Below are 11,149 nucleotides of genomic sequence, written 5' to 3'. Positions count from 1 at the left end.
CGGACGATAGGCGGGTAGAAAAACATTTGATCCCGCCGGGATCCGAGCCACTGACCACTCGGCTATCGTGCCTTCGTTGCTGCTATGCCGCAACCGACTTTATATTAGCAACAAGCTTTACTTCGGAGTGAGAGCAAGAGATCACTCAAAAATGAAGAACGAAAGCGTGAAAAAGTCACTTGCAACGCCAAAGAATGTTCTAGAAGAAAAGCGCAAAATAGTCAAGCGAAAAATTTGCATAAGAAAAGACCAACACGTTTACAATAATTGCTATGAAATTCGTTCAAGAGCAATTAAAAGACACCGCCTTAAAACAATTTGAATTTTTTGAATTGTAAAAAAAACAGGACAGCAATAATAGCCGACTGAGAAGATGAGGCCATTGTCTTCACGTTCAGAATAAAACAATAATTACCTTGCTGCTAAACGGAAACAAGAGAATAGAGGGAAGATAATATATTAATTGACATCTAAATTGCCATTCAAAATTACCCGAACTAAAATACGATGAGAATACCCCGAAAACGGACAACTTAGACCTTCATTGATTACCTCATTGCAATAATGCGCTAAATTAAATCAGGCAGACATATTACAATATAAAGTACAATTGACATTAGAATTTAGAGCATCGATAAGAAGAGTTATGGATTTAATGACAGCCAACTTTAAAAATTATACGCATTCATAAAACTTTAACTTCATTTAATAGTCATTCCATCTTAGGTTTGGACAGTTTAGGTTTGTCAACAAAATCTGATCCATTGTTGAAAATGTATGCCAAATTGGCGATTGTAAATACGGTCCAAAACAGCACGTAGACAACTGGGAAATCATCGCTTGGCATTAGCGAAGACACAACAGTCATTGCGAATCCAATGATAGCGAACACTGGAGGTACTATTGTTCTGAGACCAGGTTTGTTAGTTTCGAACGGTGAGACGTAGGGGGTAATTTTATAATTCTGCGGCGCGTAGATTCCATGAAATAGGTAGTGGGCGTCTTGTCTGAAGCCATCGAGAAAGTTGTTCCGGAACCATCTAAATAGATTTTAAAAGCTCATGCGTATCAATATTTAGTGACAATTTCAGTCACTCCTTTATTGCACTTCCTAAAGTCAAAGAAATTGAAAACTTTTTCAAAGATAGCTTGAAATTTTCCAGAATGCTAAGATTCAATACAGAACTTGATTTGCTCGGCCAAAAACTCTTGTTGCAGCAAAGCTCAAAATATATAAATAAAGAAAGAATTCTACTAAAACAAACTGAACCATACTTAATCGCATCATAACTTGAGAAACCCCTTTGATTTCAACAAACGTTGCTGAATCAAATGTAGGCAGCAAACGTTTAGCAAGGAAAAAAGATTATGCGGGGTCAGTTTTAGAAAAAAACAAAATAGAAAAAAATCCACTAAAGCCAGGCGAATTGCTCTCAAACGACCAGTGAACTGAACGGTTGGCTTAGGTAGTAACTAGTTAGCAGAAGGGGGCTGAGGGTGGTAGCATATGGGGGTGAGAGGGAGTCAATCGATGGGGATGGGTAGGGTTGGGAGGGCAGGGCGAGAGGTGGGTCCAAATCGCCAGTTGCAGTAGGGTGGACGGGGTGAAAGAGGGGAATGAGGGGGTTGGGGTGACTGAGGTGGTCAAAGTTTTAAGATTAAGAACCTCCCTTCACATGAAATTGTCGCCTCAAAACAGTTTTGGTGAATTGCATACATAGAGACTTAATGCTCTAAGAGATCTTGTTACATTGGCCGCCTTAGGAACTTTGTGAGATTGATTTGATTATTGAATTATTAAAGGATTACAATGGTTTAGTATAAATTAATCAGTTTTCAGTTTCGAGTTTTTGTTAAATTGACTGTTCTTCATGATTTCTGACGTTATGGCTGAAAAACTTGCATGACTTTTCTTAACCATGTCGAACCAGTATCGGGCACAGATGGTAAATAGTGCACATATGGCAAATAATCCACTGGGCATCAATGTTGATGACAGATCTGTTCAGCTACTTAATGCCCTCCGGGCTTTACCTGTTTATCGCGTTTTTGAGGACGAAAAGTTAAAAGGATCTAACGAAAAATCGTTCAAGCGGAAAATCGCATATAAAAGACTAGATGACTATTACAATTGCTAAACACTTCGATTGAGAGCAATTAACAACACCCATCAACACTATAAAACCGTATATTGGCTTGAGATTGGATATAAACTCGGCTAAAAATAGATCTTGAATATCAACATCCTAATAAGAGCTCCACCAGAGTCAAAATATCTATTGTTGTTCAAAGACCTCACTGACGGGAACCAGTTCTTTTATAGTGATAATCCAGAAGACTACTAGTTTCTAATAAAAGTTTCAGCAAAAAAAGCTCAAAAGACCAGGAACGAGTCCCTGATTTTTAAAAAAAATTTTGAGACATCTCAGCCCTAAAAAAACCCTGGAAACAAAAAATTCTGATAACTGTCAAACAATCGGCATCACTGTCGCGCAATAGATGCATGAAGTAACAGATCTGATGAAAAAAGTAAAAAAAAAACAGAATCACATCAAAAATTGTAAGCAGGTAAACATGATAAAAAAATGCTCACCTGGTTTGTCGAAAATGCAGCAGAACTAAGAAAAGATTTTCGCAAAGCTTTAAATCATTATTTCGCATTTTTCTTTTGCACTGTATTCGCAGTATAATCTAGTTATGTAAAAAAATTTTAATTGCAAAGATCATTTGAAAATAAAATTTTGTCATAAATGCAAAGCTATCTTTGACACGAACTATAACGAATTGTTGATATTTCGTCTCAAAAAGACAAAATAAATTTTTACTGAAAAATTTTGGATCAGAAACAGTGATCCTTTTTGGAATTAAAATTCCATGCAGTGAGCACAACAGTTTTTCTAGTAAAGTAGACAGGGTAAGGAAATCGTTTACAATTTGGTAAAACAAATACGAAAGCAAAAATTTTGATAGAACAATCAAAAATTTTAGTATTTTTCATTTCACATTACAAATATGACCTGCAGAGTCAAATAAAATTACCAGGCGTCAGAAATTTTTTTCAATTTTGTCGAGTTTGGTTAGAATCTAAAAAGGCGTGCATTCAGCTTAAATTGGAGGGCAAAACGCATAATACAAAAACCGATAAGCCGTTTACTCTAGGGAACTTATGACACAATTCACGAAGTCTTTAAAGATTAAGTCCTAATGAAGCGCTTTATTAGTTCATCGTGTTTCCTTTTGTTTCACTTTTCGACCTTGACTGTATTTGCATACATTGACTGAATGACTTCTCAACTAAATTCAGTTGAAAGAGCGAGTGAAGTAAGTCAGAAGTCAAATGTGGAAGTGGTGAATTATTTAAACATAAACCGACAAATGTCGGAAGAATTGCTCTTGAACGACAGGCGAGGCAATTTAATTCAGGGGCTGCAGCCTAGATCAAATTATGGGTGCAAAAAATTTTCCCCGCCGGGTTTCGAACCACTGCCCTCCCGATCCACAGCCACAACTACAAACCACTGCGCTACAGATCACATACCTCACTTATTCTGCAACCGAATTTATATTAGCTTTACTTCAGAGCAATAGAGATCACCCAAAAATGAAGAACGAAAGCGTGAAAAAGTCACTTGAGAGGTCAAAGAATGTTCTATAAGAAAAGCGCAAAACTGTCAAGCGAAAAATTTGCATAAAAAAAGAAACACACGTTTACAATAATTGCTATGAACTGCGTTCAAGAGCAATTAATAAAGCCAATGCTCAACCATTCGTAAATCAATGACAGTTAAAACGTGCTAAAAATGAGAAAATTGGAAATATCAGAAACCTTTTGAAAATTAGTGACCTAAAAGTACAATCATAAAAAGCTACCTATTAAAAAAAGATACTTAGTAAAAGCTACATAGTAAAAGCACACATTGGAACTTTAGAACTTGTAAATCAATTTTTATTAATTCAAATTCAGGTGAGCTCGGAAAGAACGAAAAAGGTAATATTTACAGAACAAATAGTATCCAAGTCAATAAAAACGTTGGCAAAAAATCAACCGCAAGATTGAAATAAAATACGCTGCAATAAAAGGTCAATAAAAATTGCTTTCATCGAAAAGAAGACAACAAGAAATGCAACCAAAACGGATAAAATTCACACGCATACTTATATGTACACTTAAAAAAATAAAAGTAGAAGTAATGGAAACCACTGGTATCAACTGAAAACATTGATCGCGTTCACTTATGCATAATTGCAAAACCGTTCAGATCTCCTATTAATGTGCCAAAACAATGAACAAAAAATTTGAGATACTTTAGAAATCGATATTATATTCAAAAACAATATGTGTCAACGTCAAAGAAATCTTCATTTTTCAACTGAAGCGAATAATCCAATTGACGTAGGCATTACTAGCAATTGATAAGAAGTGTGATCAATGCGACTAAATAATAATACAGCAAAGTAGAAAAGAAATATAGGGAAAACTCAAACTCTCAATTATTTTTTTGAAGACTAATAGTCTCTATATCATTAACTTGATAAACACACGATATAGAAACCGCTAAATTTGAACTATAATGATTAATTCGATTTAATTATGCCCCATAAACCACCAATGAGATTTGTCATTAAAAGATTAAGCAACAAAACAAGAACATAACCGACTAAACGTCGGAAGATTGCTCTTGAACGACTAGTGGGAGCTCTAATCAATTGCAGCCTGCTTCAGTCGGGGGGGGGGGGGGGAGGGGGAGCCTAAACGGGACTAAGAAGTTCTATAGTGGGCTTCAAATAACCACATTAGAGGTTAACATATACCACTATTAAGATTTAAAGTAAAAAATGACACCAGTTTCGGCGCACTTTTCATTTGACTTTTAGTATTAAATTACCGCCAATTGAGTTCAGCTGCTTGAAATTGCGATTGAGAGAGAATTTTAGATCACGCGAAATACAGAAAGTCAAGGGCGTAAAAGTCACTCGAAAAGTCAAAATTGTCAAGCAAAAATTTTGCATAAAAAAAGACACACACGTTTACAATAATTGCTATGAACTACGTTCAAGAGCAATTAAAAACTGAAACATTGGAAAAACAAGAAGTGACGACAGCCTAATTTTTGCCGAGTGTCAAGTTGTCTTAGGGTATCAGTTTTATTAGACTAAATAAATATGATGAATTCAGCCTCTAAAAGGAGGAAAATAGAAAATGCAAATAAAGTTAGCAGCATACTCTGAGGAACATAATACATTAAAACACGTCTTTAAACCTTACAAATCCATTGATATTTTGACATCAAATTTTGTCGATGTCGTAAAAAGCATTAGCTGCCCATCGCAGGACAGGCCATTGCAACTAGACACAAGCTGAAAACATGTTTGGCATTTCAATAGTGCGCAACTCACATTTCCTACAAAAACCGACGCCTTATTTCCACGCGCGCAACAATGCCCATAAAAATGAAAATTCGTGCAAAGGGTACTTTCTCACTTCACGAAGTGAGAAAAAGGCAGCACCCAAATACAATCCAGTAAAAAAAGGAGAGTGCCTACATAATAGCCTTCGAGAGGCTGACCGCTTTTCCAAAAATCTCATTCTAACTTTGCTGAAAACCATTTGAAACATAGACTTGAATTCAAGATTGAGGCACTATTTTGGTCTGTGACTTCGTGTCTTGAGGCGAAGTGAATATAGCTTGAAAACTGCATTCCACAAAAAAAATTGCATGGCGCCTTTTGCATCTAGAACACCAAATTTACAACACTCTTACGATCAGTTTGAGCACAAGATTGCACTTGAAAAATTAAAAGCTCCCAGTAAAATCGACCGCCAGAAACTAGGTCTAAAGAACCGTTGAAAACAATAATCACTTCAGCAAATTAAGCAACGAAATTGCCTCAAAAACAAGATTTTTGTCGTTAGAATCTACATTACAAGAGCTCTTATATGTACTAATAATTTTTCTAGGACGCGTTCATTTAATTCCGATTTTGACTAATAAAAAAAGACCGGCATGCATGAACATGCCCCCAATTAAAAGTTGCTAAAATTAGCTCCGATTAGCAACTGCCTGCTCTACAACCAAAAATCTCAGAAAATATTTCTAATGACTCATCAAGCGATTGAGAAGCATTAATTGCCATTTTGAACCGTTGTCAGGGAATTTTGATTACGTATTGAATTTACAAGGGGTGGTATAGTATTTAATTTATCATTATGATCCTCTATTCTGAGCGCAAGTGACTTATTACACATACCACAGAGATTTAGTGCCGTAAACTTCTTTGGAAAAAATTCTGAAAGACCTCAAGCTAAACATTCCGAAAGACAAACATAAACCAACTAACGTCGGATGAATTGCTCTCGAACGATAGACGGGGGCAATTTTATTTAGAAGAGGTGTAGCCTAGAATGATCTTTTGGGTGCAAACAATTCCCCATCCGGATCTGCAGGTTGGCGGCCTGACATCTTAACCACTCAGCGTCTAATGCTTTGAATTTATTTCGCTCGCAATCCATTTAACATACTTTATTTCAGAACGAGAGCAGCTTTAGATCACTAGAAACAAGAGCGCAATTGGTCAAGCAAAAATTTTGCATGAAAAAAGATCAACCAGTTTACAATAATTGCTTCAAACTTCATTCGAGAGCAATTAAAAACATCGCATGCCAACGATTGGGAAGTAACACTACCTTCTAGAGGAATTCAAAAAGTCATTGAAAGCTCCCCTTCTTGATCTCCTTCCTGTTCTAGTGAAGTCAGTTTTGAGCGCACCTGTACCTGCGTACTGAATTGAAATACTGTCAGCATTCCCTATCCAACAATCCTTGAAAATTTCCATAAAATCCTGGTTGTCAACAATTTTTTCACTAGCTCCCAGAATCCGTAGAGCTCGGAGTTGATCTTGTAGGGTTTCTCGACAAAGCAAAGATTTCACAACATTAGTTCGATCAAGACAATCAATGCAATTCACTCGAAATACCCCACGTTGTTCGAGCACTCCATCGTATCGCCCTCCTCGAGTTGACTGGAAGTATCCGCATGATTGTCGCTCCTGGTCCAGCCTGGCGATGAGTTTGGATAAGTGTTGCCATTGCATGTTTTTGCACTCGTGGTGGAAGTCAAAGAACTCGTAGAAGACTTCACCATGCTTCTTAAGAAGAGCTTCATTGGCTTGAAGGTACCGGTTGAAGTTCTTCTCCAATGCTCCCTCTGAACCGGTTCTATTGATGAGGTTCACTATGGTTACTCGTCTGTTGTAGTGTTCCAGCTCATCTGTCAAGTGGGATGATAACCTAAATATCCCCCGATGGCAATTCTGAATGATGAAAAGATGCTTTAGCGCTGTCTAAAAAACTTATTGCGCTCATGACGTGGTATGCAGTTTATATGCGAGCCTTCAATGATCCAAAAAACGAAAACTACGATATATAGTTACGGGACCAACCCGATTATGCTAAAATCCCCTAAACTGTATTTTTAAATAGTAAATGAAGAAACACGGGAAAATAAGAATTAAATATTGATTAAATCTCATCTTTCAAAGCTGTCTGAATCAACTTACGTCACCATGTGTGCTCCGTTGTCATCAGTGGACAAAGTAGCTTTTGGTTTCATCGCCAAATCAGGCAACTGATTCCACAACAACGGAATGGATCCACGGGTGATGACGTACGAACACAAGTGCGATGGCGTCTCTACAATCTGTTCAGTCTCTACATAGTTTGCCACGTTACCCGAAGTGTCTCCTCCTCGCGCATACAACCTAGCACCTGTTCGCTTGTTACTTCGTCTGGAGATGATTGAGTACTTGAAGCTGGTTCCGTTAACAGTGCACTGCGATATGAACACGAACCCACACATTATAGGCATCACAAACTTCAGTACTTCTGAGTTGGCTGATTCGAAAGATTTCACCAAGTTATGGTTCCACACAAACCTTAACACAGGACACTTTATTTCACACATGGTTGACACCACAATCAAGTAAATTACAAAAAGTTATGAATCGAAACAACTAAGAAGCTGGTAAAATTACATTTTAAATGTCATCCAAAACGGAAAATTACTAAAAACCTCATCATCATATTCAGCCAAATAATTTGATGACAATGATTCCTGACATCGAAATTTTTGCCTGTAGAGAAATAAGAATAACCAACTGACGTTGTATAAATTCATTACAAAAGCTGATATCTTTTGAAAACCTTTCACACATTGGCAGAAACAAGGTATCTTGAACTCACTAGAACGTTCAATGGTCGTATGGATATTTATATTCTCCGTTCTCCAGAAAAGTATGAAAAATAGTTTGAACAAATGTACCTTAAATCAGCCCTGTTAACAAGAGGGGCGTTAAGGAACTGTGGTCCGGTCCCTTGCAGTCTCTGCATTGTATGCGTTATGTCATAACTGGCCGAATAATATAATTCTGGTATCGATATCATAGATCTGACCATCTCTATAAACTTAGTATTGTCTGCAACTTGAATTGGGGTTAAGTGAGACAGACTCTTTGAAAATGGAATCAAATCTGTTTTCACAACTCTGTGGATTGGTTTGTCTCCATCAACGTAGCCCACAAGTTCCGATTCAACGGCTACTGCCAGATACGGACATGCAACTAAGTCCACAATTCCCAGAAACGCAACAACACCTGTTGGTTCTTTCTCGACAGAAGTATAGGGAACATTTTTAGCTGATATTACTTCAAAAGACACACTTTCTTTGTCTATTTTCAAGGCAGAGTCTGCTGTTTCTGCAACAAAGTAGAATTCATTTTGCGTTGAGTACAGCTGAAGTCCAGCATATGCAAATTGCGGCAGTTCACTCATTTTACCTGAAACAATTTGCCTGGGTGAAATCAGAGCTCGAAGCAGCAGAATGAAGCATATCATATGTCTACAAACAGTAGGCAACAGCAAAGAATTTAAGTATTTTTCAAAATCTTGCCTTTATTCAATACCGCCACAAAGCGAATGTCACCAATAAAACACACCTAAAGAGGCAACAACAGAACGAAATATTACTGGTCACGAATATGCAGATACGGATTTAAAAAATTTGATGGATTTAAAAAATCAAAGAAGTGTGAATCCTGAAATTTTTATTCTCAAAAAATAATCTTTATTACGTGATTGTTTAAAATTACAGGTTCCCAAAGTTCCCCCAAAATGTTTCAAAAACTCTATTATGCAACATTTCCAAAGTCAGGTCTACAAAAAAACTTTGTAAAAATAAAATTTTTTTGGATTTCAAACTACAAACTTGTCACGCAGTCTTCAGACAGTCAATATTCTCGGTAGGCAAATGATATCAGGCACTTTTATATGAAAAATGGACAATAATTACGATTCAACGTTTATCGTTGCAGCTTTGCAAGTAGGACAAGGACCACATATACTACCAAATACTGGTCTGACGTCTGAACGAGAACGGAACCATTCTTTTAAACAGGACACGTGAAACCGCCCTGAACACGTTTGCAGAGAACAAAACACGCTTGGGCTGAGGGAGTCGATTGACATATTAAAATAACCAGTAGTATATCGAACTTCCTCTAAATTACCGGAACAGGCCACTTTCACTGATAAGCATATTTTGCAAGGTTCGATGAGGCATGATGCATCGTCATTGCTGTTATCGTTTTCCTCATTGTCAATATCATCAAATAACTCAAAACCTGATTGCTCAAAGCTCCTTTCCAGAATAGCCTCACTTCTAGAAAACATATGTTCACTAACCTCAAGCATACTACATAAGTTTGTTAGTACGTTCAAGTCAAAACTCCACGAACCCCAGTTACGATTTAGAGCTTCCTTCAAAGAAGCTGTCTTATCACGAGGTCCATTAAGTGATATTATTGGACTACTTTGAGGCTCAGCAGGGTCGAATGCCAAAGTGACAACAATTGAGTATTTCATCGCGATCTTTCGATAGAGATGCTTTAATTGCGTATTTTGTGGTTCCAAAACAATAAAACTGCTATCAATGTCTTCTAAGAGTTTCCAAATAGGGGCAAATGGCAGCACAAAAGAAGCTAGACTTTCCAGAACCTGATTTAAACTTTTATCAGTAATACTGTTAAAGGTCATTGGAAGATCAAGACAAACGGCATGGTATCCCGAAGGGGTAGCCGTAAGTGAGAGGTTGATCTCATCGGTGCTATCAAACTGGTTCCCAGACGAGCAAGAATTCAGGTTCATGATATCCTTCATACAAAAAGACAATTCTACTTTCGAGAGATCCTCGCTTACTAGGAAAACTTTCTGCCAGCCTAATTGGTCAAATTCTTCGAATACATCAGATGTCAGTATATCCACATTGCAGATTTCAGATGCATTTTCGCCGTCCAAATTAAATGATTCAGATTCCAGCAGTTTTAAAACACCAGAGCGAATATCGGCTCTCATTTTCACGGGGCAGAACAGAGCTGTCTTCCAATATTGAGAACTTATTGAAAATATTGAATATGAAACCTCATCTGAAAACAACATGAAGCATCATAGTCGAGAGATTGCAGGAAACTATCTCAATATCGCAAAATGGGCTGCTCAGCCATCGTGACCAAAGAAATGCAATACACATTATGTCATATCCCGACTTCCGATTCTCCAATTGCTTCGACATGTAGTAATCAAGAACATGACGGCTCGTGCCAAACAGAGCGTAGCACAGAATGTTCCATGTATCTGAAGTGCGTCAACATTCTTTCTTTTCTATGTTTTGCAAAAGTCAAATCCAGCAATTTTTGGAGCAAAATTGTTAAAACTTTCCTTAATATGCAAACGAAGAAATATAACAACGCTCATTTTGATATATTTTTTTACAGATAACGGTAGCGAACCATTTTTTCACACCTCAATATTTCTCAATGAAAATATGACCAACTTTCTTTTCCAAACAAGTAAATTAATAATATAACCGAAAGGTTAAAGTTTACATGCCTTCCGAATAATCACGAATATTTATTGAAATAATCAAAATTATACATCAAACTTCTGGTTATTAATTGATGTTACCCATTAAGCTGTTCGTTCTACTATATAAAAAAATAAGACACGAATGATCCTAACTGTCTATATATTGGAAAATTTTCATGCTGACGTTGCAAAAACTCTGTTAAATTTCTTTTGAAAAGAATTTTGTTCTCCGTC

At 36.9% G+C, this 11,149-nt stretch overlaps 2 protein-coding genes across 2 annotated transcripts; both read right to left on the bottom strand.

The window, feature by feature from the left end:
• Positions 1–441: 441 nt before the first annotated feature.
• LOC142339262 (phosphatidylinositol-3-phosphatase SAC1-A-like) lies at positions 442–8,854 on the bottom strand. Its single transcript, XM_075389147.1, has 4 exons — positions 8,319–8,854; positions 7,558–7,932; positions 6,686–7,288; positions 442–1,040 (listed from the first exon to the last, which is right to left on the bottom strand). The coding sequence occupies exons 1-4, from the start codon at positions 8,825–8,827 to the stop codon at positions 713–715; spliced, it is 1,815 nt and encodes a 604-aa protein (XP_075245262.1). The 5' UTR covers positions 8,828–8,854; the 3' UTR covers positions 442–712.
• A 365-nt stretch (positions 8,855–9,219) lies between these two features.
• LOC142339904 (E3 ubiquitin-protein ligase FANCL-like) lies at positions 9,220–10,680 on the bottom strand. Its single transcript, XM_075390260.1, has one exon. It carries the CDS (start codon positions 10,487–10,489, stop codon positions 9,341–9,343), a length of 1,149 nt encoding a protein of 382 aa, XP_075246375.1. The 5' UTR covers positions 10,490–10,680; the 3' UTR covers positions 9,220–9,340.
• Between the last annotated feature and the right edge of the window lie 469 nt (positions 10,681–11,149).

This window comes from Convolutriloba macropyga, chromosome 5 (genome assembly GCF_964194025.1).
Source record: "Convolutriloba macropyga chromosome 5, txConMacr16.3, whole genome shotgun sequence".
Classification (NCBI taxonomy): Eukaryota; Metazoa; Xenacoelomorpha; order Acoela; family Convolutidae; genus Convolutriloba; species Convolutriloba macropyga.
Note: the sequence above shows the minus strand (reverse complement) of the source record. Positions and strands in the feature narration are given on the sequence as shown.

Excerpts from the sequence above, each read along its gene's own strand:
- LOC142339262 (XM_075389147.1), bottom strand. The coding sequence starts at position 8,827 with ATGAGTGAACTGCCGCAATTTGCATATGCTGGACTTCAGCTGTACTCA. Across the intron at positions 7,933-8,318 it reads GTTAACAGGGCTGATTTAAG|GTTTGTGTGGAACCATAACT; the intron begins GTACATTTGTTC and ends TCCTGTGTTAAG. Across the intron at positions 7,289-7,557 it reads AACGGAGCACACATGGTGAC|GTTATCATCCCACTTGACAG; the intron begins GTAAGTTGATTC and ends GGGGATATTTAG.
- LOC142339904 (XM_075390260.1), bottom strand. The coding sequence starts at position 10,489 with ATGTTGTTTTCAGATGAGGTTTCATATTCAATATTTTCAATAAGTTCT.